Below are 24,594 nucleotides of genomic sequence, written 5' to 3' on the forward strand. Positions count from 1 at the left end.
GTATTGGTAAATAAATAAAAATAACTTTTTTTTTTTTCTATCTTAATACCATTGCCGCTGCGTTTGAGATTACCCACAGAATATATCAAAAAAAAAAAAAAAAAAAAGAATATTTGCCGAGCAACTTGCTCTTTTGTAAAAATCGAATAATTGTTCGTTTAAATTCTTGCAGGAGGTAAGAAGTTATTCATATTGTAATAAAAGAAATCACCCGGCTTAATTTAATTTAAGATATTGATTGCACACTTAAAATTCAGTAGTTGGTTTTTGTTTATACACTAACCGAATTTTAAATTATTTTGCGTAGTTCTTTTGCTGGGTTTATTTTAACTGTTGCAAAAGTATTAGTTGAAATTTAGAAGTAATTTGTATTTTTAATTTTAAATTGTTGTTTAATTTATAAGTAAGTTTCAAAGAAAGTAAACAAAAGTTAGTCTTATCACTTAAAAAGTATTGTTTTTCACAAACCTTGTTGTGGGCATCCAGCTACCAATTTAACGTTTTAATTTTAAATGTAATAAGTGGCCCTTTTGTATTCGTAGCGTTGATTGCATTCCTTCAATTTTACACATGACGCAAAAGAACTAATTATAATTAACTGCTAGTTTCAAGGGCAGAAATCAAGGGTAAGAATGAATTTCGAAAACCTTGCATTCGATATAATCCATTGATATAATTTAGATATAACTTGCGTTGAAATTAGTTATTATTTTGAAATTATATAAACTGAATAGGTAACATTATGTGTGCCAGATTGCTAGCAGGTTACCCGCAAGATTTTAATTTCTGACCATTCAGTATTTAAAAAAAAATGGTCGAAATAAAAACTAAATATCTTTACACCTTTTAAAAACCGGAAAAGTGAATGAATCGTTAACATGTGGAACATTTTTGAAAATATTGCCTCTCCGGATTGGTTACCCAACAAGCTTTGGAGGTAAGGAATATACCCCTGTGATCCATTGCTTCACACTGTCTACCCACCCACTCACCCGCGAGATACCAATACGGGTAGAAACGCGGTGTGGGTTATGTTATGCATTTTAAATAAACTGCAGTATAATTTTCCGTCGGAGTAGTGTAATACTGGTACTGCTCACGGTGCCTCCACGATGTGAGATTGATTCATTTGTAGTAAACCTAGTTGGCTCACATCAGTGTACAAATTGGAAAAGTTAAAAACAAGGAAAGTGAATGATTCGTTAATGTGGAACATTGAAAATATTATTACTCCCCTTTTGAACTAACAATCCTTGCCATGGTTTAAAATTGAGGAAAGTTAATCACTCTAATGAAGCATTTTTAAAAATAATACTAATCCTTAAAAAACACAAAATATGGAAGGTTGAGTGAGAGCTATTTCCCAGAGATGAAACTACCCCCCCCCCCCCCCGAGAGGAGATACTCTGGCGGTCTACCCCTTTAACAACTTTACCAAACCAGTGGTCTGCCCCTCCTCCCCGCTCTTTGGGCGCCCTTGCAGTGGCAGACCAGACGGTATAGCAGTTTTTCCAGTACGGTATATATCCCCCATAATGTTTAAAATTTAAGGAAATACACTGCCTGGAAACTATTAGGAAAATATGCCAAAGAGTGGCAACTGCCACTGGCTAGATTCTGTGCTGCTGCAGAGGTGGAGTGCAGTCAATAAAGAGAAGAGTGACACAAGGAATACGGGACCATTCAGCATCAAAAGTATTTTCAGTACCTCTAGTGATGTGGGCACGCGATTATGCTGACCAACACACCTTTTTAGTTCAATGGATTGATATCAGAGGATTACGCTGACCAAGGCAAATGCTTGAAGTCTTTTTCACTTTCTCCCAAAACACATTTTCACACATTGGCACAGTGAATGATGCACCATCGTTTTAAAAGTACCCTTGTCCGAAAGGATCGGCATTACCGGGTGTAATTGATCCACAATGATGTACATGGTACCAGTTCTTGGTTTTAGGATCAGAGGACCAAGGATCTGGCATGAAAACAAAATGACCCACATCAATACAACTCTCCAGCATCCTGTATTGTCAGTACACAACAGGGTGGTTCCAGTGTCCCGCGTAGTTTACTCTATATTGTGCGCTGTTATAAATGCTAATAAGCTTAAAGTGGGACTCAACCGAACAAGATTTATCTCCAGGATAAAATGTCTGCCTTGTGTGAAAACAACTCTATATACTTGTGTAATATGTTGCCAGACACTGTAATATGCCTAGCCCACTTTACATTTCTGACACCAACGCAACCATATGTTGGTATTGGTGACTGTGAGACCAGTGGCTTCTGTGACGGTCTTCTACTTCCGTAGTACATTCGTTTTAGGATTCTTCGCATAGTGCGGATACTGATACCTTGTACTGTTCATGCATTTAAAACAGACGTTAATTGTTCCGTCGTTTGGCGATAAGTAAAGTTGATAATTTGCTCCAAATGTCCAGTACCTCTCTCCATCATGTTATATCTTCGGCCTGAATTGTTATATTCACGAATGTCATACAGCCATTTTTCATTCGTTAAAGACTGAAGTAGCACTCGACAAGTGCAACCATCGTTTCTCTGTTATAGCAGCTACTACAAAAAAGAAAGGATGGTTGCATTTTTCGCGTGTTATATGGACCCCAGCCTGATTTACCCAGCCCTAAGAGCCAATCCTTGTCCCGAGGTTACAGATCCGTCTTGCCGACTTCCCTTACCTACATTATTCTATCGACCAGAGGAAAGTGATCTCTGTAAAAGTCTCTGAAATCTTTTAGTTATTACAGAAATAAATTTACATTTGAGGCAGTAGAGAAACTACGATACCGCGAAGTCTACCAGGCTGGGGAGCTACTACTGATTCGGCATGGTTGTTAAAGATCATTTGGTGGCCGTTCGGAAACTTGGCCATGAGGAGATGCATGAGAAGAATTTATTCGTTAACTTTCGTTATAACAGTTAATTTCATTTGATAAATTGCATTGTACTTCTCATATCCTTTTGACAATTATATTTTGTGGTGCTCCGGTTTTTTTTTTTTTCTTGGCTATTATAATGTAAAATATTGAAATTTGCTATATTTAATAAAAGTATTTTCTTATTTATAGTGTGTAAAGATTTATTTTTATTTATTTATTTAATTTTTTATCCCACAGCTTTTTTAAATCTTGAGATTGAACTTAAAGTGTTAGAAAGAGTTGAAATTTTGGAATACTCCTGCAAATTTGGCTAGGAGAAAATAGGGGAAGAGTAACGATAATACGTGACAGTAATTGAAAATTAAGCTCGAATTTGGCTTTTATTCATCTCGAATCTTCTACTAGCTTTTACATAATACATACAACAGGAATAGTTAGGCGAAATGAATGGATAGTAATTTTAGAAATAGTTAGGATTGCCAGGTTAGTTAGGATTGCAAAACCAGCAAATATTGGTTTCCGGTTTCCTCATTTTCGGTTTCTGATTTTGCACATTCACGTCAATTACTTCAAAGTAGATAAAGCATGCTGAATGATTCCATAAAAATTTCCTAGTATGTGTGGCACACACACCAGGAAATTTTCATACAAAAAAAAAAAACCTTTCATTCGAAGAGAGAGAAATTATAAGAAAAGAAAACACCTTTCAAAAAAGTTATTTCGAACGCCTTCTTTTAAATCCTATATTAAAAACGATATTTCATTAACCAAATTTCATATTGGGATCTTTTAGAAAGTTTTGCTAAGCTATTCCAAATTCCTTTAAAATCTAACAAATACAAAATCGGCAATTATTATTATTTTATTATTATTTATATATATATATAAAATTCCAAATTATCTATCTATATAAACGGAAACGTGTTTCGCATTACTTGACAAGGAAAAGTCGGATGGACACCAAATTTTCAGCATAAATGAAATTAATGCTGTTTCGGCCAAGATGGCCGAAAGAAAATCGAATCGAAACCAGATTTTCAGCGTACGTATTCTTAGTCCCTAGGACAGTTTGAAGTCAAATTCCATAGCAGAATTTGATCTAGAATTAGTTCTAAAATTAAAAGCAATTTCCCACCTAGAGAAACAATACTATAAATTTGAAACAACAGATCGGATCATTTTCAAAATTCAGTTTAAATTATTTTTAGGGACCTTGATAATACTTTTCATATTGATAGATACCCTCCCCTATAAAAACTGCTACACAAATACCACCTCATGGCAAACCATCACCTGATGAACGTTGTGTGGTAAAATTTTAATAAACACTTATTGAGTCCAGATCGACGTTTTTAACCTCCGAGTTACGTTATTTGATAATGTAATGCGACTGAAATCCAGTGCAATTTGTACTTTAAGTGTTTTTCTTCCTTTTTTTTTTTTTTTTTTTTTTTTTTTGATTGTTCCTAGAATTATTCGTGATCGTTAATAAAAAAAAAAAGTCACAATTTTAGGTTGGTAAAGAGAATGAACCACAGGTTTAAAAAATAGCTGCTAATAGCTAAGCTGGGGAAACAATTTATGGAGTTTTTGAACTGCTTAAAATTGCGATTTTTTTTTTTTATTCTAAAATTGTTTAGAAAAATTAAAACCTCTAATCTTAAGATAGATTCAGTGATTAATTCCAGAGTATAGAATTAAATTTAAATTTAAATAGTGTTGTTCCTTTATTACATGCTATCGAAACAATATACTGTACATTAATTGTAGGATGCAGCCTCCAACTCTACAATTCTTTAATTTAGCCTAACATTTTTCCTTTACTAGCAACTTGAGGATGTCTTCTTTCTATATAAGAGTAGATCCGACTCTCCGTAAAAATCCGATATGTTACCGTTGGAATTTGGAAAGAGTGGTCAACTGGCTTCATATGCTTGGATTCCCTCAATATCGTGACTGTTTTTTAAAAAATTTTGTTAATGGCAGAAAACTGGTTATGATTCAAGCTCATCATCTGCCACAAATGGGGATTACAGACTTTCAGCATATTCAAAAAATTACTGCTGGAATTCGGTGGCTACTTAGTACAAAGCCAATTCTTTTCAGCCGAAGCATCGCTCTGCATCCAAGAGAGCCTTGGGCCCTGTACCTTGAGCAGAAATACCCAACTGCAGAGTGGAGGAAATATTTGACCTACAGAGATTTCTTGGAGTGGCAAGATTTGTCTCATGAATATTAAACTTGTTAAAAAAAACAGTGTTAATATATTTATTTTTAACTTCATTATATGCCGCAATGTAAATCTGTGGGTAATTAAGTTGTCTGTATGACACCCAATAAATATAAGTTTTACTATTTGCTGTTAATTGAGTATCAAAGAAATTGTGATTTAATTTTACAAAAAAACAAAACAAAAAAAACTGAAGGGATTGAGAAAAATTTTGAGACAACCAGGTATAGTTAACAACCTTCAGGGGTAGCTACTCAGTATTCAACGTGTTAGCGTTGCTCTGACAATGGACCGGTCCATTATACTACTGGATAGTTAAGTTTTGAAGATGTGTTCTATTCAAAAGGTTTCTCTCTCTCTCTCTCTCTCTTGTTTTCCTCTTGCTTTCGTTTGACATTGACATTATTTTTATAAGGATTGTTTATCTACCACAGACGTTTGTTGGGAGCTAACTATCTACTTCGATGCCAATTATCTACTTCGGCAGTTCACCACGAACAAAACATGGTGCTATGGCAAGATGTAATAGATCACTAGTAATAGATCTTTAAATACTCAAAATTTTAACTATAATGTTACTAGAATATGGTATTTTTCCTACTGTCCTTTAACAAATTAACTTTTCTCAGTTTTGAAACTGTAATGTTATAGTAATATCACAGTACTGCTAATATTTTCACACAACGTTGAACTTTTTATGCAGAAAACGTCCTCTTCCATGCATCATTCGAATCTTAATAATGATCAGAAACTGTCTGAAACCTAACCAGTCTCTGTCTGATCCCTCGATGGTTTCGGAACATACAAAGATTTACGAAACATAAAAGAAATTGAGTATTTTTTAAAAGAAAAAAAAATTAGTAAATGCTCTTGACGTTGATGGTTGCAAATACTCTGTGGGATGTACTGTTTGTATCAATTTGATCTGTGGTCCTATATAAACTACCATAATGCTTCAAATCATTTTTCCTCTAGTTACAAGGAATGTTATATGTAGTTGTCAATATACACAAGCTTAATGCAACCTTAAAAAGTGGTCAGATGAAAAAATATTTTAATATCTTTTCTAAAGAGATCTCATGACGTACAATAATGCAGAAAATATTATGAATATCTTAAATTACTGTATATGTAAAAGTTTCTTTGGTGTTGTTTAGAACACAGGTGACAGTCTTAAAAGAGCTATATGAATTTGAAAACAGTTTGTCACGAACTGTGTTTGTGTGCTGGCATTCAAAAGTTGTTACTTCCCACTGTTTTTCTGCGAGTAGATAAACATGAATTATCGTATAAACGGTTTTTATATCGGAGGTATGATTCTAAGGAAAAGCAACAAGATTTTTGAGGGCCAGTACATTTAATTGATCAGAGTTTATATATGTCATTTCCGTTTGCCAGTCATCTTTTCCAGTTCATCCATTACTGCAGAATCAAAAGGTCCACAGATATATTTTCCTTTGCTGTTCTCATCATGTGAAACCCAGAAATCGTAGACCAGATCTCTGAAACGATCTGAAGTCATTGCATTGCCGTTACTTATGTCTTCATCCTACCAAAAAATAAAATAAAATAAACAAATAAATAAATAAAAATTTAAAGTAATTATATATAAGGTCCTCTCCATATTACTCTGATGTAATGTTTAATCGTTTATTCGATGACCAACGGTTCTCTTAAATTTACATAATATTCTTCATTTATATCTTTAGTTTATACCTTGAACTGTTTGTTCAAATTTTGTTTCAGTTTTGTGTTTCAATTACTGCATGGTATGTACAAATAATCCATTTAATAATAATAAATTCAGTAAATACGTACAGCAAAGTAACAGGAGTTATTATCAGAGTTAATACTAAACCTTATGTATCCTACAATCCACCAACTATTTATAACTAGCATGCCGAAATGATGGTTTACGCATCCGTTTTCCTCACCAAAGGCGAAATCAGCAAAAAATTCATCCCAGATGTGATTCCTCACAAAACGCCCCCTGACCTGACTCTCACAAAATCTGGAGACTACCTACATAATTAAGGATCATGGCTGTCTCAAGAAAAAGTTCAAGTACCTTGGTCTTACCCAAGCTGATCACTGACTGTGTGGTAAAAGAAGGCTGCAGCATCTCGTGATGGACTGTACGATATCAGAGCCAGGGGTGGGCCGTCCCAAGGGTGAAAGGGGTGCACGGCACCCGGGCGCCAACGCTCAAGGGGCTCCTGAAAACCTGAAATTTGCATACATATATGAAGAAAATTTTAAAGGGGGGCTCCAGATTTAAATTGGCGCCTGGGCGCATAATTGCGATTGGTACCTGGGCGCTATATAACCTAGGAACGCCCCTGATCAGAGTTATATTGCACTGATGAGTTTTTATTTATATTAGCAGTTGCTGAGTTGGAAGTTTAAAGTTATGTGAATTTACAGTTTGTAAGGAAAGAAAAAGAAGAAAAAAAAAGGGAGGGGAAGGGAGAGAGAAAAAAAAAGAAAATTATGAAAAAATTATAAAATTAGAAAATACAAAAATATTTTTAGTTGTGTTTGCTAACAAGAAACAATCGTTTCCAATTAAATGCTTTTGCGTTCAGGGGCAGTGACGTGTCCCCGAAACTTGACATGTCGGGTGGGAGGCACGGCAAAGGATCAATTAAGGATAAAATTATAGATTAAAGATTTTAAACGCGGATGAGCTGTTGCTCAGGTAGCGCATTATACAAGTAGTGTAGGTGTTAGTGATGATGATGGACTGTACGATCTACTTAGATCTGAGACAGTAGCTTATTTTCTGTAACATTCACTCATGTATGCTATGTCACGTCCTATTAGCTACCAAAGGCACCTTTACCGCATTGCTGACTTTTGCCACAGAAATGTTCCAAAGGAAAAGAAGTCATTTGACAGCAGCAGCTACTACCATACCTACTGATCATCAACCTACTGAGAAATCAACTGAAGACACTGGACTGAATTTGTGGACACTGATGCTTCTCAACCTGGGGTGACCCAGGGTTTTTGCTATGCTCAGGCCATTACAAACTCTCCTTTAGGGATAGGGTCATGTAGGGAGTACCCGTGCCACAAACCTGATTAAGGAGAGAACACGCCTTCTGGCTGCAAATGTCCCATCAGTAATCGCAGCTCCTGAAAATTTCAATCAACCATGCAGTGTGACACTTCAAATAACTGCACAAGATGGCATGATGACGCAGCCTCCACGCGTGGGATCTTACTCTGACTTGGGCTCCACACCCATGTCTAGGAGCAGCATACATTTGAGTCACCTTGGCGGCTCATTCTGTCTTCCTCCTGTGTTCTACAGCTGACCTTCCACATTCCTTACTGCTGGAGTTAACAGCCGATGCCAGCCATCTCTAATGTGTTCTCCACAGGCAGCCATTCTCATGCTATTTCTTTCATATAGCATATGTATTTTACTATCTACCCTTCTCGCCCACTAGTGGTGGCCTGCAGTATTCCTGCTCATCTTGTCTCTCCCTAACTCCTTTCCTTGCGTTCTCCCTCCTTTCTCTGCTGTAGAAAAAGCTCTTCAGACATCTCTTCTATCTTCCGTGCCTGGTCCGGCTCCCCGTGCCATGGAGGAATGACGGGAGGTCCCTTCTCGGTGATCGCGCCTTCCCCTAATCAAGTGACCAGTCGAGCAACACACTACTCACATTACCCACACAGACTGGTTTTGCAAAATTATGTAATAACTAAAATACATGGATACAGATTTCTGCTCACGAGTGTTCATTCCATGCTTGTATTGGAGGATATATCACTTAAAGTGAGCATGACTGTGACTTACATAATATAAAGCAAAATCCAAATTAAAGACAATTGCTAACGCATCATGGCCTTTGTTGCCTAAATTCCAGCCAATCTCTCATACGATTTGGACTTTACCCATAAAATGATGTTTGAAGATAGAATTCTTACATTTCTGTATTTTTACATTCTGTGGAATGGTGCTTAGTACCACATAATAGCTGCAATATGACACAGATATATTATCTTACTGCCTCTGTTGTCTTTTGTTATGCTCTATGTAAAATATAAATATACCACATGAATACCCTCGTGGGTAGCACAGTTAGGTAGATCACCGTCCACCCCACACCAGATGGAAAAGACCTAAGTTCGAATCCCGTCGATTACGGAATTTTTATGGGTCTTTTTCACAAACATGGCTGAGTTAGTCGGTCTCGGCGAGGGTAGCATGGTTTTTCTCCCGCAAATTCGGGTTTTTCGTCCAGCAAACAGAAAATTGACCTCAGAACACACGCGGTTTACAGACAATATACAGGGAGTAATGTGGCCTTAGTCGCTGATGTTCCTAAAACCCAAAAACAACACCCGAATATAAACTGGTGCTCAAAAAGCTAAGGAAGGAACAAACGCAAAAATATTTATGAAGCTCTCATAAGAAATCAGTTTTCTTATGAGATAACACTGAAGTCAAAAAATAGAACAAAATATTCGTCATTTACGGAACAATCGCACTCTGATCTCAAACAAAGTTGCATAAACTACTACAATATGCAAATCGGGTAGCAACATAAAAGCAGTCTGTAAGCATAAAAGTAGTCTGTTTTTGGAACCTATGTATTTCTCTCTCACGCTGTCAATTCAAGATAGCCATCATTAATCAAAACGTAGTCTTTCACAATTAGGTAAAATGTACGCATTTAGCACGATGATTCACTCGCATTGCTGTTCAAGAAGTACCCATCACTGTCAGATCCATTTGATCTACATAACTGAAGATCAGGTACTGTACATCTGGCAAGTAGAATAGGGAGACCGAGGTTCTTTCTGAACTTTGCATACCTCATTTTGTCGTCCTAGATTTGCAGCAGAACCTACCTCTTTTGGTAAGTGTTTCTTCTGCATTTTCCCATTCGTAAAACACTAAATAACAACCATCTAAATACCCAACGTGTAACTGGCTTTTGTACTATAATACTGTACCTGCTAACGTGCACCGACGGCCATACTCCGCCCAATACTGGTGAGGTCCTTCCCTTCCTTCACCGCTTTTATAGAACGCGGTAGTGGTACCTCCTCGTATCTATCTTCATCAAAATCTCTTGCATAGGTTTGTTGGAGGGGTTTTAGGCGCTAATACGCCTAAGGCCATATGTTATGGTTCTGCATATTGTGTGTTCTGGTCGATTTGCAGCTTGCTGACAAAAAATCCAAGTCTCCGGGAGAAAAAAAAGATTCCTCATGCCATTGACGGGATTCGAACTTAGGTCTTTTCCACCTGGTGTAGGAAAGACGGCAATTCTACCAAGTGTGTTACCCGCGAGGCCTTTGCATAACCGCAGGGGCTCATATCTGGTGAGTATGGGCTTGGCACACCCAGGATCCTGAGCTGGATATCATCATCCTTCTCTTTCTTGGTTATTCCTTTTTATTTCTCTCTCTCTCTCAGGGTAACTCAGAATTTTTTTTTTTTTTGGTCGGTGCAGCATAAGCCTCAGACGTACTTGCACCATATGGCTAATAATAATAATAAAAAGTCATGCATCACATGATTGTGTTAATTTGCCAGATTTGTATAAATATGCTCCAAGAGACAGTTCAGACGGTTTGGCAGTATCATTAGATTATCTCTTGTCTATAGTAGTTTTTATTTTCTTTGAAATCTAGCAAAATTAGTGTACCCTGGATTTTGTTCTGGCTTCTGTATTCAAAGTCCCATTCCAAACCATAACAACCAGCCAGCGCCTCGGTCTTCCGATTCTACTCGGCAGATGTACCTCATCTGCAGTTATGTAAATCAAATGGATCTGTTAGTGACGAGTACTGTGATGACGTAGCCTAGTGGTCAGGCGCGCGAGTGCATAAGTACACGTGCCTTGAGTGACCGGGGTTCAAGCCCGTGACTGCTGAATACGGTGCTGTTTCTTGTATTCTGTCTATCTTGTGAACTCCTCTGATCATTTGGTCGTCCCGGAGTATAAACAGAAAATTTATTTATTTATTATTATTTTAGAGGAACTTACCTCTGTGGTTTAGAAGATCAACGTGAAGAAGTGTCCAGGAATGGATATGATTGAATATGTGTTCATTCTCCGGCTGTTAAAATTAAGACCTCTCTACTTGCTCTTGCTCTTCAGTAAATACCTCATGGAAGGCGTCTTTCCCTTGTTTGGAAGGTTTCTTTGCTCCGTCTTATCAAAAAGCCAGATAAGCCTGCCTCAAATCCATGTGCCTACAGACCAATTGCGCTGCTTGCTAATCTTGGGAAGATCTTGGAGAGACTTATGGCTCTTCGACTAACAGCTCTGTTTCAACAACAAAATCTCTTTTCTGCCTGTCAATATGGCTTCACCCCAGGTCATTCTTGCGAGGAAGGCTTGTCTGACTTTGTCTGGCACATTGTAAATTCTAAATCCCAATTTGAACTAGCTATTATGGTCGACTTCGAGTGCTTCTTCGACACTGTCTGGTGGGGCAGTGCCCTTGAACGTCTCCAGTCTGCCAGATGCTCCTTTCATCTTTCCTTACAGATAATTTCAAAGCTATTTCTCTGACCGCTCAATAATTTTCAAATCAAAATTTCTCCAAGTCTCTAGGAAGATCTTTCGAGGGTTCCCCCAAGGTTCAGTCTTGGGGCCCCTTATCTGGAACATTGTGCTTCAAGACTGGCTGGGCCACTCTCTCCAGAATTGTAAAAGTTTTGCTTTCGCCGATGACCTGACAATTGTAGTCCAGGCAGTTCTCGTGCGGTGTTGGAGATAAATGCAAACCGGATTTTAACTGACCTTTCCACCTGGTCATTGGCTAACAAACTTAAAGTTAACCAATGAAAACTGATGCTTTCAACAAAAATTATGCTTTTTAAATCCAATTTGGATCTCAGGCGGCCTTCCAAAGTCAAATTTTTTGGCAAGCAGCTCCCTATAGTCAATGAGGCAAAACTCCTTGGGATCATTATTGCCCATAAGCTTTTCTTCTATCCTCATCTGATTCACATAAGTACTAAAATCAAAAAAATTCACAGGATCAATTAGAATTTCCAGAGGGGGAGCGGAGTCTCTCTAGGAAGTCACGGTTTCTCTACTATAATGCTGTTTTCCTGCTCATAGTCACCTATGCGCAGGAGCTTGGTTTCATCGGGCCACCAATTCCAAAATGAGGTTAAAACTGAATTCCATCCAGCGGAGCATGCTCCTCTCTATTCTTAGAGTCTGTAGAACAGTTTCCACCGCTGCAGTGTAAGTTATTGCGGGGTCCCTTCCGTTGTACCTTCAGAATTACTTGGTATCCAGCTAAATTTAAATGAAAATCCTAAAAAAGAGAAATCCAGATGCTTTAACGAGCTAATTAGCATCTGGCAGACCAGATGGGACACCACCCCACTTGGATCCGCCACAAGAAAATTCCTGCCTGATGTGACCTTCTTACTCTCTAAATTGGTTAAAACCTGGTGATTCTTAACCATGGAAACTTCCTTTCCAATCAAAAACTCTATCAGTCTGGCTTGCATCACACCGATCTCTGCAGCTGCTAGAATACAGAAGATTGGAGTCATCTGCTCTTTAACTGTGCAATCTACGACGATCTTAGGGTGAAGCTACGAGCTGATGTTCCAGAGATCTCTTTCCAGGGCGGGAGGAATTGCTTCTGAAGAATAAGAACCTTCTCTCAGCTCTTCAGAACTTTGCCTCCGAGGTGTTTGCTCGCAGAAAGAGAATCAACCCCGGAGTAGCGTACCAAAACAATCCACCAAATATACCTGTGTAAGCGGGACAATAGTTTGCCTCTCTGCTATCCTGAATGACAAAACATGTACTTTCATGGAACACTCAGAAATTTCTCTGCAGTGCTGGACTGCTCATGAATTAAGCATAATTGCATCAAAATTCGATATATTTTCTTCTATGGTTCATGTACGCAAGAATTGTCATTGTACTGATCCTAAAAGTCGCCAGTTCCACATCTGAATTGTCCTGGATACAAGAGTACTGATTGAAGACTACTTTTCTTTTTCTTTTTTTTTCTTTTTTGTCAACCAGCACCGTTTTTTTTTTCCCTACCAGCACCAGTCACTCTCTTTTTTTTTTTTTCTTTTTTTTTTACCGGCACTAGTCTGTTATTTATTTATTTATTATTATTTTTTTACCAGCACTAGCCTCTTTTCTTTTTCTTTTTTTATTATTTGTTTATTATTATTATTGTTTTATTATTTATTGTAATTATTTTATCCCAACGTGCAACGCGTCTTTTTTTTTTTTTTTTTTTTAATTATATTTTATTTCAACCAGCACCATGGGTTGGTTTTTTTTTCGTGTTTTTTTTCCCCTCTCTCGCTCCTTTCTTTTCCTCTGGAATGGGTCGCAGAGGATCCTGGCGCACCTTTTAGCATCATTAGGTGGGTCAGAGTCTCTTTTGAGACGGTACGTGTTTTACTGGGACTGGCCCACCTTCCCGTGGTGTGGACGAGTACCCAGAATCATTTGTCCAGGTGAATGATGCTTCTGGGTAGCCAAGGGGCCAGAAGATAAAAACAAAACACGCACAGAAAGCTACACCAACACATTTCTGGCCCATTTACAGTTGATTCTGCTCTTCACAGAGACACGAGACGGAGTTGAACAGACATTCTAGGTGCCGCCCTCTACATATACACATGTCTACATGTCCATGTTCAGAACGGTAATGCGACTGAATCATTGCGCTAAATGTGTACGTTTTAAAAACGTACACATTTAGCAGGGCAGGGCAGGGCTTTAGGGGCGATCGAATGGTGCGGCCACACAGGGCGCCAAAATTTAGCGGGCCACAAAATTCCCCGCAAATTCACTGGTTTGCTGTAAATCTCAAGTCTCGATATGAAGTCAATCTTACGTTCCAATTTGAGCAATTCGGAAGAGTTCGAATTTCGGTTGTTGTGCATTCGAATGAATAAATAACATATTTGATTCTATCCTTCAGTGGCTAGATAGACCTGGGGCCGGTTCTGACGTTTTACATCTGTGAAAGACTACACGTTTTGATTAATGATAATAAATAAATAAATTTTCTGTTTATATCCGGGACGACCAAGCGGTCAGAGGAGTTCACCAGATAGACATAATACAAGAAACAGCACCGTATTCATCAGTCACGGGCTTGAACCCCATTACTCAATATAATGACCTCGATTTGCCACTGCAAGCGAAATACAGTGGTTCTGAAAACAGGCTGCTTGCATTTATTTAAACATTCGCATAAAAACTTTTATTAAAAAAAAAAGTCAAATTATCTTATTTTTCTTTTAAAAAAACGCGTGTATTGTATTTCAGTTTCATTACCAATGTAGTTTCTCACAAGTACCTGCGAGAACATGTACTCAAATGTTTTGAATTAAAAAAAAAACACCTCTTTAATTATCTTTAATTTACTCTTTAAAATTAAAGAGTAATTTTTAAATTTAAAATTAATTAAAAACTCTTTAATTTACAGAATACTACAGTAAACTAGTGCGTCGCATTATCTTCTGCGTCTGCGCTAAATACTAGTTTAGTAATGTTCACAGTAGTGCTTATTTAATAATAGCCTTATCTTTTAGTATGTACATTAAGGGGTGGGGGTTGTCGAATCTTATTAAGGCGAAAATAAAAATTAAAGAAAATTCGATTATCAGTATATGTTGGGCCAGTTTTTTTGCATTCTGTCTACTTACATTTAACATGAAGACGAAGCATTCTTGTGCTCGACCAACGTCCATATTGTGGCTTGCTAAGTATTTCTTGTAGTCTTTTATACAAAACAGACCGTCTTCTGAAAAGAGCTTGATAAGTAAGTATCAAATTTATGCACATTGATTCAATTTTTTTAAAGCGCATAATAAACAAATTTTATGAACAATTCTTCATATATTAAAAAAGTTGATAATTTTTAGTATTTACGAAAACTTGTGAAATCGTAATTATAATTATTTTTAAAGTATTGATTATTTATAAATATATATTTATAATCAAGTTCTAGTTTAAAAAACTGCCACTTAGGGGTTGTTGTTTTATAAATTTTTTTGCTGATTTTTGCCTTCAGCAGAGGGTGGTTGATTGTTGGGACAAACTTCTACCTGTTATTTTTGAAGTAGGTAGTTCGAATAAATTCAAGGAAGAAGTAGACAAACTATTGGAGGGGATGGATAGGTGAAATGGGATTTTTTTTTTTTTTTTGCCTGTTGTTTTTTAAGCTTGTGTTCTTGCATCATTTGCCATTACTAATGCTTGTAATTATGCCTATTAATAATGGAGCCACTGGTTAAAGATTCATTGCAGGGAAAAGGAGGTTATTGTCCCTTCGTATAAGGCAATGATCAGGCCACGCCTTGAGTACTGCGTACAGGTCTGGTGGCCTCATTTTAGGAAGGATGTAGATTTGCTTGAACGTGCACAGAGAAGAGCAACAAGATTGGTGAGGGGAATGAAGGGATTCTCTTACCAGTAGAGGCTTAAGTTCTGCAAATTGCAGCGGTTGGTGACTAGGCACCTGCGAGGTGATCTGATTAAGGTGTATAAGGCCTTGAATGGGTTAAGCACGCTGCATTCTGATGGGATTCTTCCACTTGCTCAGATTACGAACCTAAGGGAGCATAAATTCAAATTGAGGAAGGACAGTTGTAGAATAGATGTGCGTAAATTTGCCTTTAGCCAGCGGGTGGTTAATTGCTGGAACAAACTTCCATCTGTCGTTGTGGAAGTTGATAGCTTAAATAAATTCAAGGAGTAACTGGACAAACTTTTAGAGGAAATAATTGTGTACATTTTTTTTTCTTTTTTTGTGAATAATTGTGTGATTTTTTTTTTTTGGCTGATGCTACATAAGCTCATACGTTTGCTTTCTTGCATCACATGCCTCTATTACCATGTTGGCCACGCATCAAAACTTCATAGAATATTCTGCTTGAAAATAAATTTATTCGTATGTCTATAGAACAGTTACTGATTATTAAGAACAGGGATGTGTAGCGACTTAAACGCCCAGATGCATACAAGAAAATGCTATCCTCACACGCACATCAAGGAAAAGTGCCAGTAATACTATATTCATTTTGTCTCTGCCCCAGTACATGCAAGGTCCCATTCATATTATATATTTTGCCATTTCTGAGAGCTGGCGTCGAAATGTAGTGGTTCCAGGATTCCACTTTAATTAAGACGCCGTGAAAGGTGTATTTTATTGATTATTTATTTTTTTATATCCGTTACCTTACCATTGACCTACTGTTACAATTGCTACTTATGTGTAAAACGACAGCACCCTCTCAAGCATTGAGGCCCACAATGCTATCTGACGTCAGAGTGTAATCAGATCTACGAACTGAGGGATTTCCCTAAAAGGTGTGTATACAGGACGAGAATATACAGTATATCTCATACGCAATTAGACGGACGCAAGAAATAAACTACTTACACATAATGGGAAAGAGTACTCTTTCATGAACACCCTCTCTCTCTCTCCATTTAATGTTTTCGATTTGTTACGATATCACCTTTACTATCATTTCATTATACACTGCTCGACAAAATTAAAAAAATACGTAGAAAACGTGGTGTAACTCATGCAGCTTGCAATGAAGCGGGACAAAATTTAGTATGGGTGTACGATAGAATAACTATGAAATGAGCAGACAGCGAGAAACTTCGGACAGGTACATTTATAGGGGTTGGATAAGAATTACCAAAAAGGTCACATTACAGAAGTCGATACGAGATACTTGAAAATATGGTCACATGAGATCAGTACGGATCATACGCCGTACTGATGTCACATGACATCAGTAGGGCGTATGATCCCCTCGAACGGCTAAACAGGTCTTACAGCAGTAAACCATGCTCGATATAAGGGTAGTGTCTATAGGATTCTGTAGCAACAAATCCTATTCTTCCACCACGCAGACCTAAGCTCACCAAGTGACTGGTGAGCTTTTTGGCTGTGTCGGTTTGCAATGCGAAGCCCAAGGACGTCCCACACATGTTCAATCGCATTTAAGTCGGATGATCGTGTTGGCCACGGCAGTTGTTTTATATTTTAAGTTTCAAGATATGAAACCACTTGAGCACTGCACACAGTGGTGTTGTCGTGCACGAAAAAGAAAATCTGAGCCAACTACCCCTAAAAAGTCGGACACAGATTTCAAGAATTTGTTCTTAGTACCTCTGCGCAGTTACGGTACCCCTCTCAAAAACATGAAGGGGTGTGGCCGTTGATCATTATTCTGTTCCCTACGAGAACACTGCCTCCACGTTCCTTTCTCTGATAGTGAAAGGCTGGTACCGCATTCCTCGTTGTCTCCAGGTGAAATAACGTCTATAATCTGTTTGTAGGCTAAAACGGACTAATCAGAGAACAGAATTGTACCCCATTTGTCAGGGCTCCAAGTCACATGTTCACGGCACCAATTTCGGCGAGCTCTGCTGTGGTTTGGGATTTATGGGATAGAAACCACTGGTTCCCTTTTGTAGAGTCCACTTGAATTGAGCCTTCTTACACAATCCGGTTGGAAATGTTTTCATCTGCGGCCGCAGCAACCTCAAGAGAGATAGTTGATGGCAGGACATCGTACGGTTCCGGCTTACTGTTAGAACCAGATAGCGGTCTGTTTTGGTTGACGTAGCCCTCGGGCGACCTTGGCCAGCTCTTCTTGTAATGGTTCCACTCACCTGAAATCCATAGTACCGAGACGCTTCCATAGTACCGAGACGACACTGTGTGATACATTAAGCCAACGTGTCGCTTGCGACTGCCTGGTTTCAAGTCGTCCAACGGCTCGCCATCTCAAAGAATCATCTAAATGGCGATGACTTGCCATTCTGAATACTGGACATGTGGGTATCCCTCTGAGCAAGCCAAAAAAAAAAAAAAAAAAAACCGGAAATGAGGTCTCAACCCGTGTTTTTATAGTCATGAATAATTTGCATAATGTGCGGCTGTGTAGATCGATTTCTATTGGATACTCGGAATTTCCATTCCAGGATGCCTATTATATCAAATATTCGCCTTTGGCGGCACTGTTCACAATAAAATTTTCGTAAAAAATATTTAAATATTTTTTTGGAAAATATTAAAATATTTTGTTCTGTTAATTTTGTCAAGCAGTGAATTTTTTCGTAATCAATACTATTAATTCTCCTTACAACTTCAGTCTTAATCAATTCACAATTCTTTTTGCAATTTCAATTAACCATACAATTAATGTATCTACTTAATATTCGCAGACGACATGATTGCCATTACAAAGTGTTCTCCCTTAAAAATTCAATTCCTATTAATTCTGTAGCATAAAATCTTTCCAATATAAAATACTCTCTAATCACACTCTCTTGCAAATGAACTGCGTTCTGCAGAAAAATTGCTCAGTTCATGTAAGCTTAATCCTTTTCTTTTAATTTCTCCTGCCACTATATTACTTCTTGCCTATTAACAATACTGTACAGTACTACATAATGCTTCGATTTATTCTTAAATCTTATTTTTTACAACATATATTATTCACTCTAAATGACTTGAGTTAATAAAATTTAAAATAAAATTAACATGTCTGGATTTGAAGGAAATTTGATCTGGTTAAAAAGTATTAATTTAGACTGATCTTGGAATTTTTGGACAAAATTATGCATTCTACCACTTTTTTATTTTTTCTCGGAGCAGCCCTTGTGTTTTATTGCTCTCCTCTGTCTACTCTATCATTTCGGTTTTAATGTCTCTTCTTCCTTTCTCCTTTGTGCACTACCCTCTATCAGTTTGTTTTATAGAGGGGTATTATCAGTGTGAGGTACCTAAGATCATGAAGTGCTAAACGAAAGCTAATGGCCCGCCTCCATGTGGCAGGGATGGAAACTAGGTGATGGCAGTTTCTGTTGTCATCTGAGCTGAGATGCCAATGATTCAACATAAACAACAGAACCAGACATTATATTACAGCACATGAGGACGCCGGTACATTTATTGGCTTTACTATGTCCGGTAAGTACACTATAGGGTAGGGGGGTTGCGAGATTCGGCCGGAATCGCCTACACATAATAAATATAAAAATGGGCTTATTTTGTAGTCCTCAGTTGGTACGGCACTGTACATCGCTTTCTGCCACTGTTTGAAGAGGTCTGAGTTAGATGTCGTAGATGACTAGAGGAATTTCTAAAGTATTCTTCAATCGAGGCTTTAGTTCCTGATTTCAGGAGGGAAGGAGCAAGTAGAATGGTTTTTCCAACCAATTCGTGGTTAAATCACGAATTGGTTTAAATAAATCACGAAACCTCGCCCACCTATAAGGCATCGGGTGAAAGGGGATAGTGTATACACTGGTGTTCAAAGAAAGTGCATCACCCCTTAAAATTGTGATTGTCGTCCTATAACGTAAGTATATGGCAACATCCTTATAGGTTGCATCAGATAAGATTGACAAGCGTAGGTGATGACCCAATATTGCATCAGATAAGATTGACAAGCGTAGGTGATGACCCAATATTGAATCAGCTGTTACTTTCAGCTATATAAGCACGCTCTGCAAGAGTTGCAGTCATTCCTTGCTTGTGTCAGGATGGCGAGTTACGTGCAGTTCATGCCACGAAGAAAGAATGCTATTGTTGCTTTGCGTGAGGAAGGATATTCTTCCAGCCATATTGCTTATAGAGTGTCTTGTAATCAGTCGAGAGTGAGTGGATTTCTTTCCAAACTCAAGAATACTGGTTCTACTGATAGGAAAAAAGGAACCGGACGCAAATGCCTCTCTACGCCAAAACAGGACCGCGTTTTGAAGCGCTTTTGCCTTAACCGTAAAGCTTCTTCGTCTGAGCTGAAAAGAGAATGGGAAGAACATACAGGAGTGGTAGCAAGTACAGTAACAGTCAGAAGATGCCTCTCTTCAAAAAGTAGACTTGTAGCCCGTCGTCCTAAGAAGAAGCCCTCCTCACACAAAAAATGAAAAAGACCTGATTAATTTGGTGCAAAGAGCATGTCATATGGACCGCCCAAGCAGTGGAGGTCAGTTATTTTCTCGGATGAGAAGAAATTCAACTTGCATGGCTCTGATGGGAGACAAACGATTCGCCGGAGACGTTGTGAAGAATACCACCCAGACTGTATGGTGTCTACAGTGAAATTCCCTACCAGTCAAATTATATGGAGGTGCATTACGTATCGCGGAGTAGGTCACCTGCAGTTTATAAAAGGTTCCGTAAATGCCAATGGATACCTGGCTATATTGGAACGTAAATTGCTTCCAATCATTAGAGACCATTTCAACTTGCCAAGTAACTGCATCTTTCAGGAAGACTCTGCTCCTTGTCATCGGGCGAAAAGTGTAAGTAGGCACTTCTGTAGTTACTTTAGCTTCATTTCGGCATTAGAGGTTCGACAGTAATGTGTTTACATTTGTTAGAGGTGAAAAAATAGTTGGAAGAACGGTCCATTACAACTGTTAGCTGACCAGGAAACAGCCCGGCCAGACCTGAATCCTATAGAGAACTGTTGGCATCGTGTGGAATCTGCAGTTACCAGAAAGAAACCAAAAACCCTTCTTGAACTTCATAATTCGTGTTTGGAACCACGAACTATCGGTTGATTATCTTCAGAAATTGATCTTGTCAATGCCTTGGCGGTATGCTGCTGTGATCAGGGCCAGAGGCGGTTCAACTAAATATTAGTTTGCACCTGGTGAATTTTTCATTTTGTTTTCCATTTAAAATGATAAACTGATGCAAATTGAGGGCTTATTGCAGCCATAATTATCGTTTTTACCAAAAGTGTTTCATAAAGGTTGCAAATGCTAATTTTGGAATATTTTCAGAGCACCTGTCAAATATTACTTAGCTTTGCCTTAACTATTAATTTAATCTTTTGTTTATATTTCTATTTGTGATGCTAGTCATTAATGTACCATGTCATTGCGAAAAAGCGTTAGAAATGTGAAATTCCTGTGTGATGCACTTTCTTTGAACACCAGTGTATATAATATACTGTATAATATCGGTGTTTAGATACACCATAGACACTCTTAAAAACTACAAAGTAGTTGTTGTGGGCATCATTTGCTCTTTCTCATATTGTGCTCTGCCTTCACGACGAGTTGCCATGATACTGCACTACCTCAAATAAGTAATGCTTCACTAATAGAGAAGACTATTGTTACTTATTCTCAGTGAGTACCACCACCCAGACATGTTTCAAGGCTATTGTATGTATGTATGTATGTGAATATCTACTCGAATATCCACTTGTCCCTATTAGACTTAGAAAAGCAAAAAGTAGAGGGAAAGTTATAGTAGGAGGGGAAGAGGAAACGAAACGATTCAGAAGAATGAAAGGGACAGTAACTCCTTCAACTCACACCACTCAAAAACTCATAAATTCCTCGAATAGGCAACGCTTCTCCAGTAGAGAAGACTGTTGTTACCTATTCTCGGAAACTCCGTGATTATCTGGCTCCCCTAGCGACCGTTTCAAGACTATTTGTATATGTGTGGGATAATAGCTCTACTATCCACTTGTCCCTATTAGACTTAGAAAGCAAAAAAGGTAGAGGGAAAGTAATAGTAGGAGTGGAAGAGGAAAAAGAAACATGTAGAAGAATGAAAGGGACTAACTCCTTCAACTCACACCACTCAAAAACTCAAACTCCTCGAATAGGTAACGCTTCCCCAGTAGAGAAGACTGTTCTTACCCATTCTCGGAAACTCCGTGAACACCAGGCTCCCCAGACATGTTTCAAGGCTATTGGCCTATCATCTGTGGGTGGGCAGGTACCCTGGTATTGCAGACATGACGACCCAGTTGTGAAGTTAATCGCACAATATGAGAGATGCCAAAAGGTGTATGAGATAATATTTAAAATAATTAAATGCACTTGGCATAATACTTTAAGAGTTCAATATCTATATAATATCGGTGTTTAGATACACCATAGACACTCTTAAAAACTACAAAGTAGTTGTTGTGGGCATCATTTGCTCTTTCTCATATTGTGCTCTGCCTTCACGACGTCATGTCTGCAATACTAGGGTACCTGCCCACCCACTGATGATAGGCCAATAGCCTTGAAACATGTCTGGGTGGTGGTACTCACTGAGAATAAGTAACAATAGTCTTCTCTATTAGTGAAGCGTTACTTATTTCAGGTAGTGCAGTATCATGGCAACTCGTCGTGAAGGCAGAGCACAATATGAGAAAGAGCAAATGATGCCCACAACAACTACTTTGTGGTTTTTAAGAGTATCTATGGTGTATCTAAACACCGATATTATATAGATATTGAACTCTTAAAGTATTATGCCAAGTGCATTTAATTATTTTAAATAATATACTGTATATATTCAATAAAAATACAAGATTAAATTTAATTTAATGTACATACACATGTAATATAATTCAAATAGCCAGAACTTACTATTCGCATCCATTGTCTGAAAGAACAAGTGTAGATAAGTCTGTAGAAAATCTGGTAGATCTTTGTGTGTCTTTGTTGATTGTCCTAAATTGTTAAAAAACTTTAACCACTCATCAAATTCCACTATCGTATCCTGAAAATAAACGAAAAGTATTAAGAAAGGACCCGATTTAGACTATGTATTTCTTCTAGTACTATCGTATTTACTTTTATCCTATGGGATATTTGGTTATGTACTAACCGACTGCTATACAATATGGATGAAAGAATGTAAATGAAAGTAGAAAGGTAAAATTTTTGATGACCGATTACAAGTATGGAGAAACACGGAAGGAACTGTGTATGAACGTTGGGGACTAGTTTGCAGATTAGTTCAAAATAATTACCGCGAAAATCCCAGCTATCACAGTCGCGGTAACAAGATGCACCTGCAAACCCTTCTCTTTCCAACTATTCTTTCATGCGACGATGGTAGTAATATCACAGCATTAACTCGATATATGGCCCACCCACAATTTCCATCGTCATATTTTCATCAATATTGGCCCGCTGCCTTAGACTTGTCCATTCTAAATTTAAGCTTGTACTATTTCCACTTCCGTCTACAGGACAGCAGAGTGACTCAATTTAATTATAATCACCCTATATACGACCCTTATATAATATCAAATTACATATAGAGTGGTTATTGATTAATTTTATATTATCATTCAAAAGGCATAATATCAAATTAAAACTAAATCATATTAAAAATAATTTTTCCTCAGCTTTAAGTTTTCCAATTCTTTTAATACAGTATATAAGATGTGGGAAAATTCTTAAATCTTTGTTAGAAATGGAAGATGAAAACAGCAGTTTCCGGCATTTGACAAGATTGTACGAGGGTGATTCGGATGGAAACTCAAAGTTGGGTATTAAAATTATGGCAATAAAAACTGACTCTTGCGGCATGCTTTATTTTCTTTTGTCTGTTGACAACGCTGAGCGCATGCGCTGCTCTGTTTATGTCATTCTCAACCGGTGAATCCATTTCAGTCGTGAACGAAGATTGTGCTGTGATCTGTTTTTAACATTTTTCAATATTTATCGTAAATGATTTTCACCTTATCAGGCCACTAAAAGTGCTTGGAAGTGGTAATTCAAGACACTGAATCTGTGCTAGCTCATCTTGGAATCATGAGTTGGTCCAAGACCAACTCTTTCTTTTCTGGAGGAATACACTCACAGTTCAAACGAAAATTTTACGAAACAGACCCATTCATACAAGTAAAATACCTTATTTTTAATAATCGAGTGTAATTACGAATTATTAATATATATCATAAACCACTCTTATACTACGTGGAGTTACTAATATATATTATTTTAAGCATTAGCCTAAACTAATTCAGGTCTGTGAACCCGAAAAGAGGTTCGGTTAGCAGACAGCATGATCTAATGATGGGTATCGGCAAGATACCTGAAACGTTACCCAATGTATATTAGTTTATGCTAATTCTTAAATAAAATATATTAGTAACTCCACATGGTATAAGAGTGGTTTATGATAGATATTCATAATGAATAACAACCGCGTAACGTCCTTCCCAAACTATAAATCGAGTGTAAATTACATTACCATTGCATGTGTCTTGTAATCATTGATACATTTGTATGACTTGTAAGCTTTCCTAAACTTAAAGTAACAATTCATTAAACGTAGGAAATTTTACGAGTAATAATTTTTCATGTAATAAGGTTATGTAATTGCGGTAATAAATTATATAACTGTTGTGAATATGTGTTAAGAATGATAAGTATACAATGATCAAGCAGAAATCTGTTAAAAAAAAATAGCAACCAGTAAATTACCTTATTAAAGTCTGCGTGATGAGTTAGTTCTTCCCACCATTTGGCAAAAATAGCTTTCCAACGATCAAAAACTTCCTTTTCCATCTTTCCCTTCCTCTGGATTTTCGTGTATTTCTGAAAGATATTAAAAAAACACATTTTGGTTTAACTAAATGTCGCTAAACAGTAATTTAAGGAACAAAATAGAAATAGCGCACTTTCTGGAATATTTTAGGAATAAGTTGGTTTTTAT

General features: G+C 37.5%; 1 protein-coding gene across 1 annotated transcript in view; it reads right to left on the bottom strand.

The window, feature by feature from the left end:
- Positions 1 to 6,164: 6,164 nt before the first annotated feature.
- LOC150090889 (sarcoplasmic calcium-binding protein-like) overlaps positions 6,165 to 24,594 on the bottom strand; it is a 49,060-nt gene continuing 30,630 nt past the window's right edge. Inside the window, exons 4-7 of the mRNA XM_090373404.1 lie at positions 24,363 to 24,476; positions 22,512 to 22,644; positions 14,801 to 14,898; positions 6,165 to 6,676 (exon numbers count right to left, since the gene is read on the bottom strand). Coding sequence (XP_090229530.1) covers positions 6,509 to 6,676; positions 14,801 to 14,898; positions 22,512 to 22,644; positions 24,363 to 24,476 — 513 coding nt within the window. The 3' untranslated portion in view covers positions 6,165 to 6,508. The remainder of the gene's footprint in view (positions 6,677 to 14,800; positions 14,899 to 22,511; positions 22,645 to 24,362; positions 24,477 to 24,594) is intronic.

This window comes from Mastigoproctus giganteus, chromosome 1 (genome assembly GCF_048544385.1).
Source record: "Mastigoproctus giganteus isolate SK-2022 chromosome 1, ASM4854438v1, whole genome shotgun sequence".
Taxonomy (NCBI): domain Eukaryota; kingdom Metazoa; phylum Arthropoda; class Arachnida; order Uropygi; family Thelyphonidae; genus Mastigoproctus; species Mastigoproctus giganteus.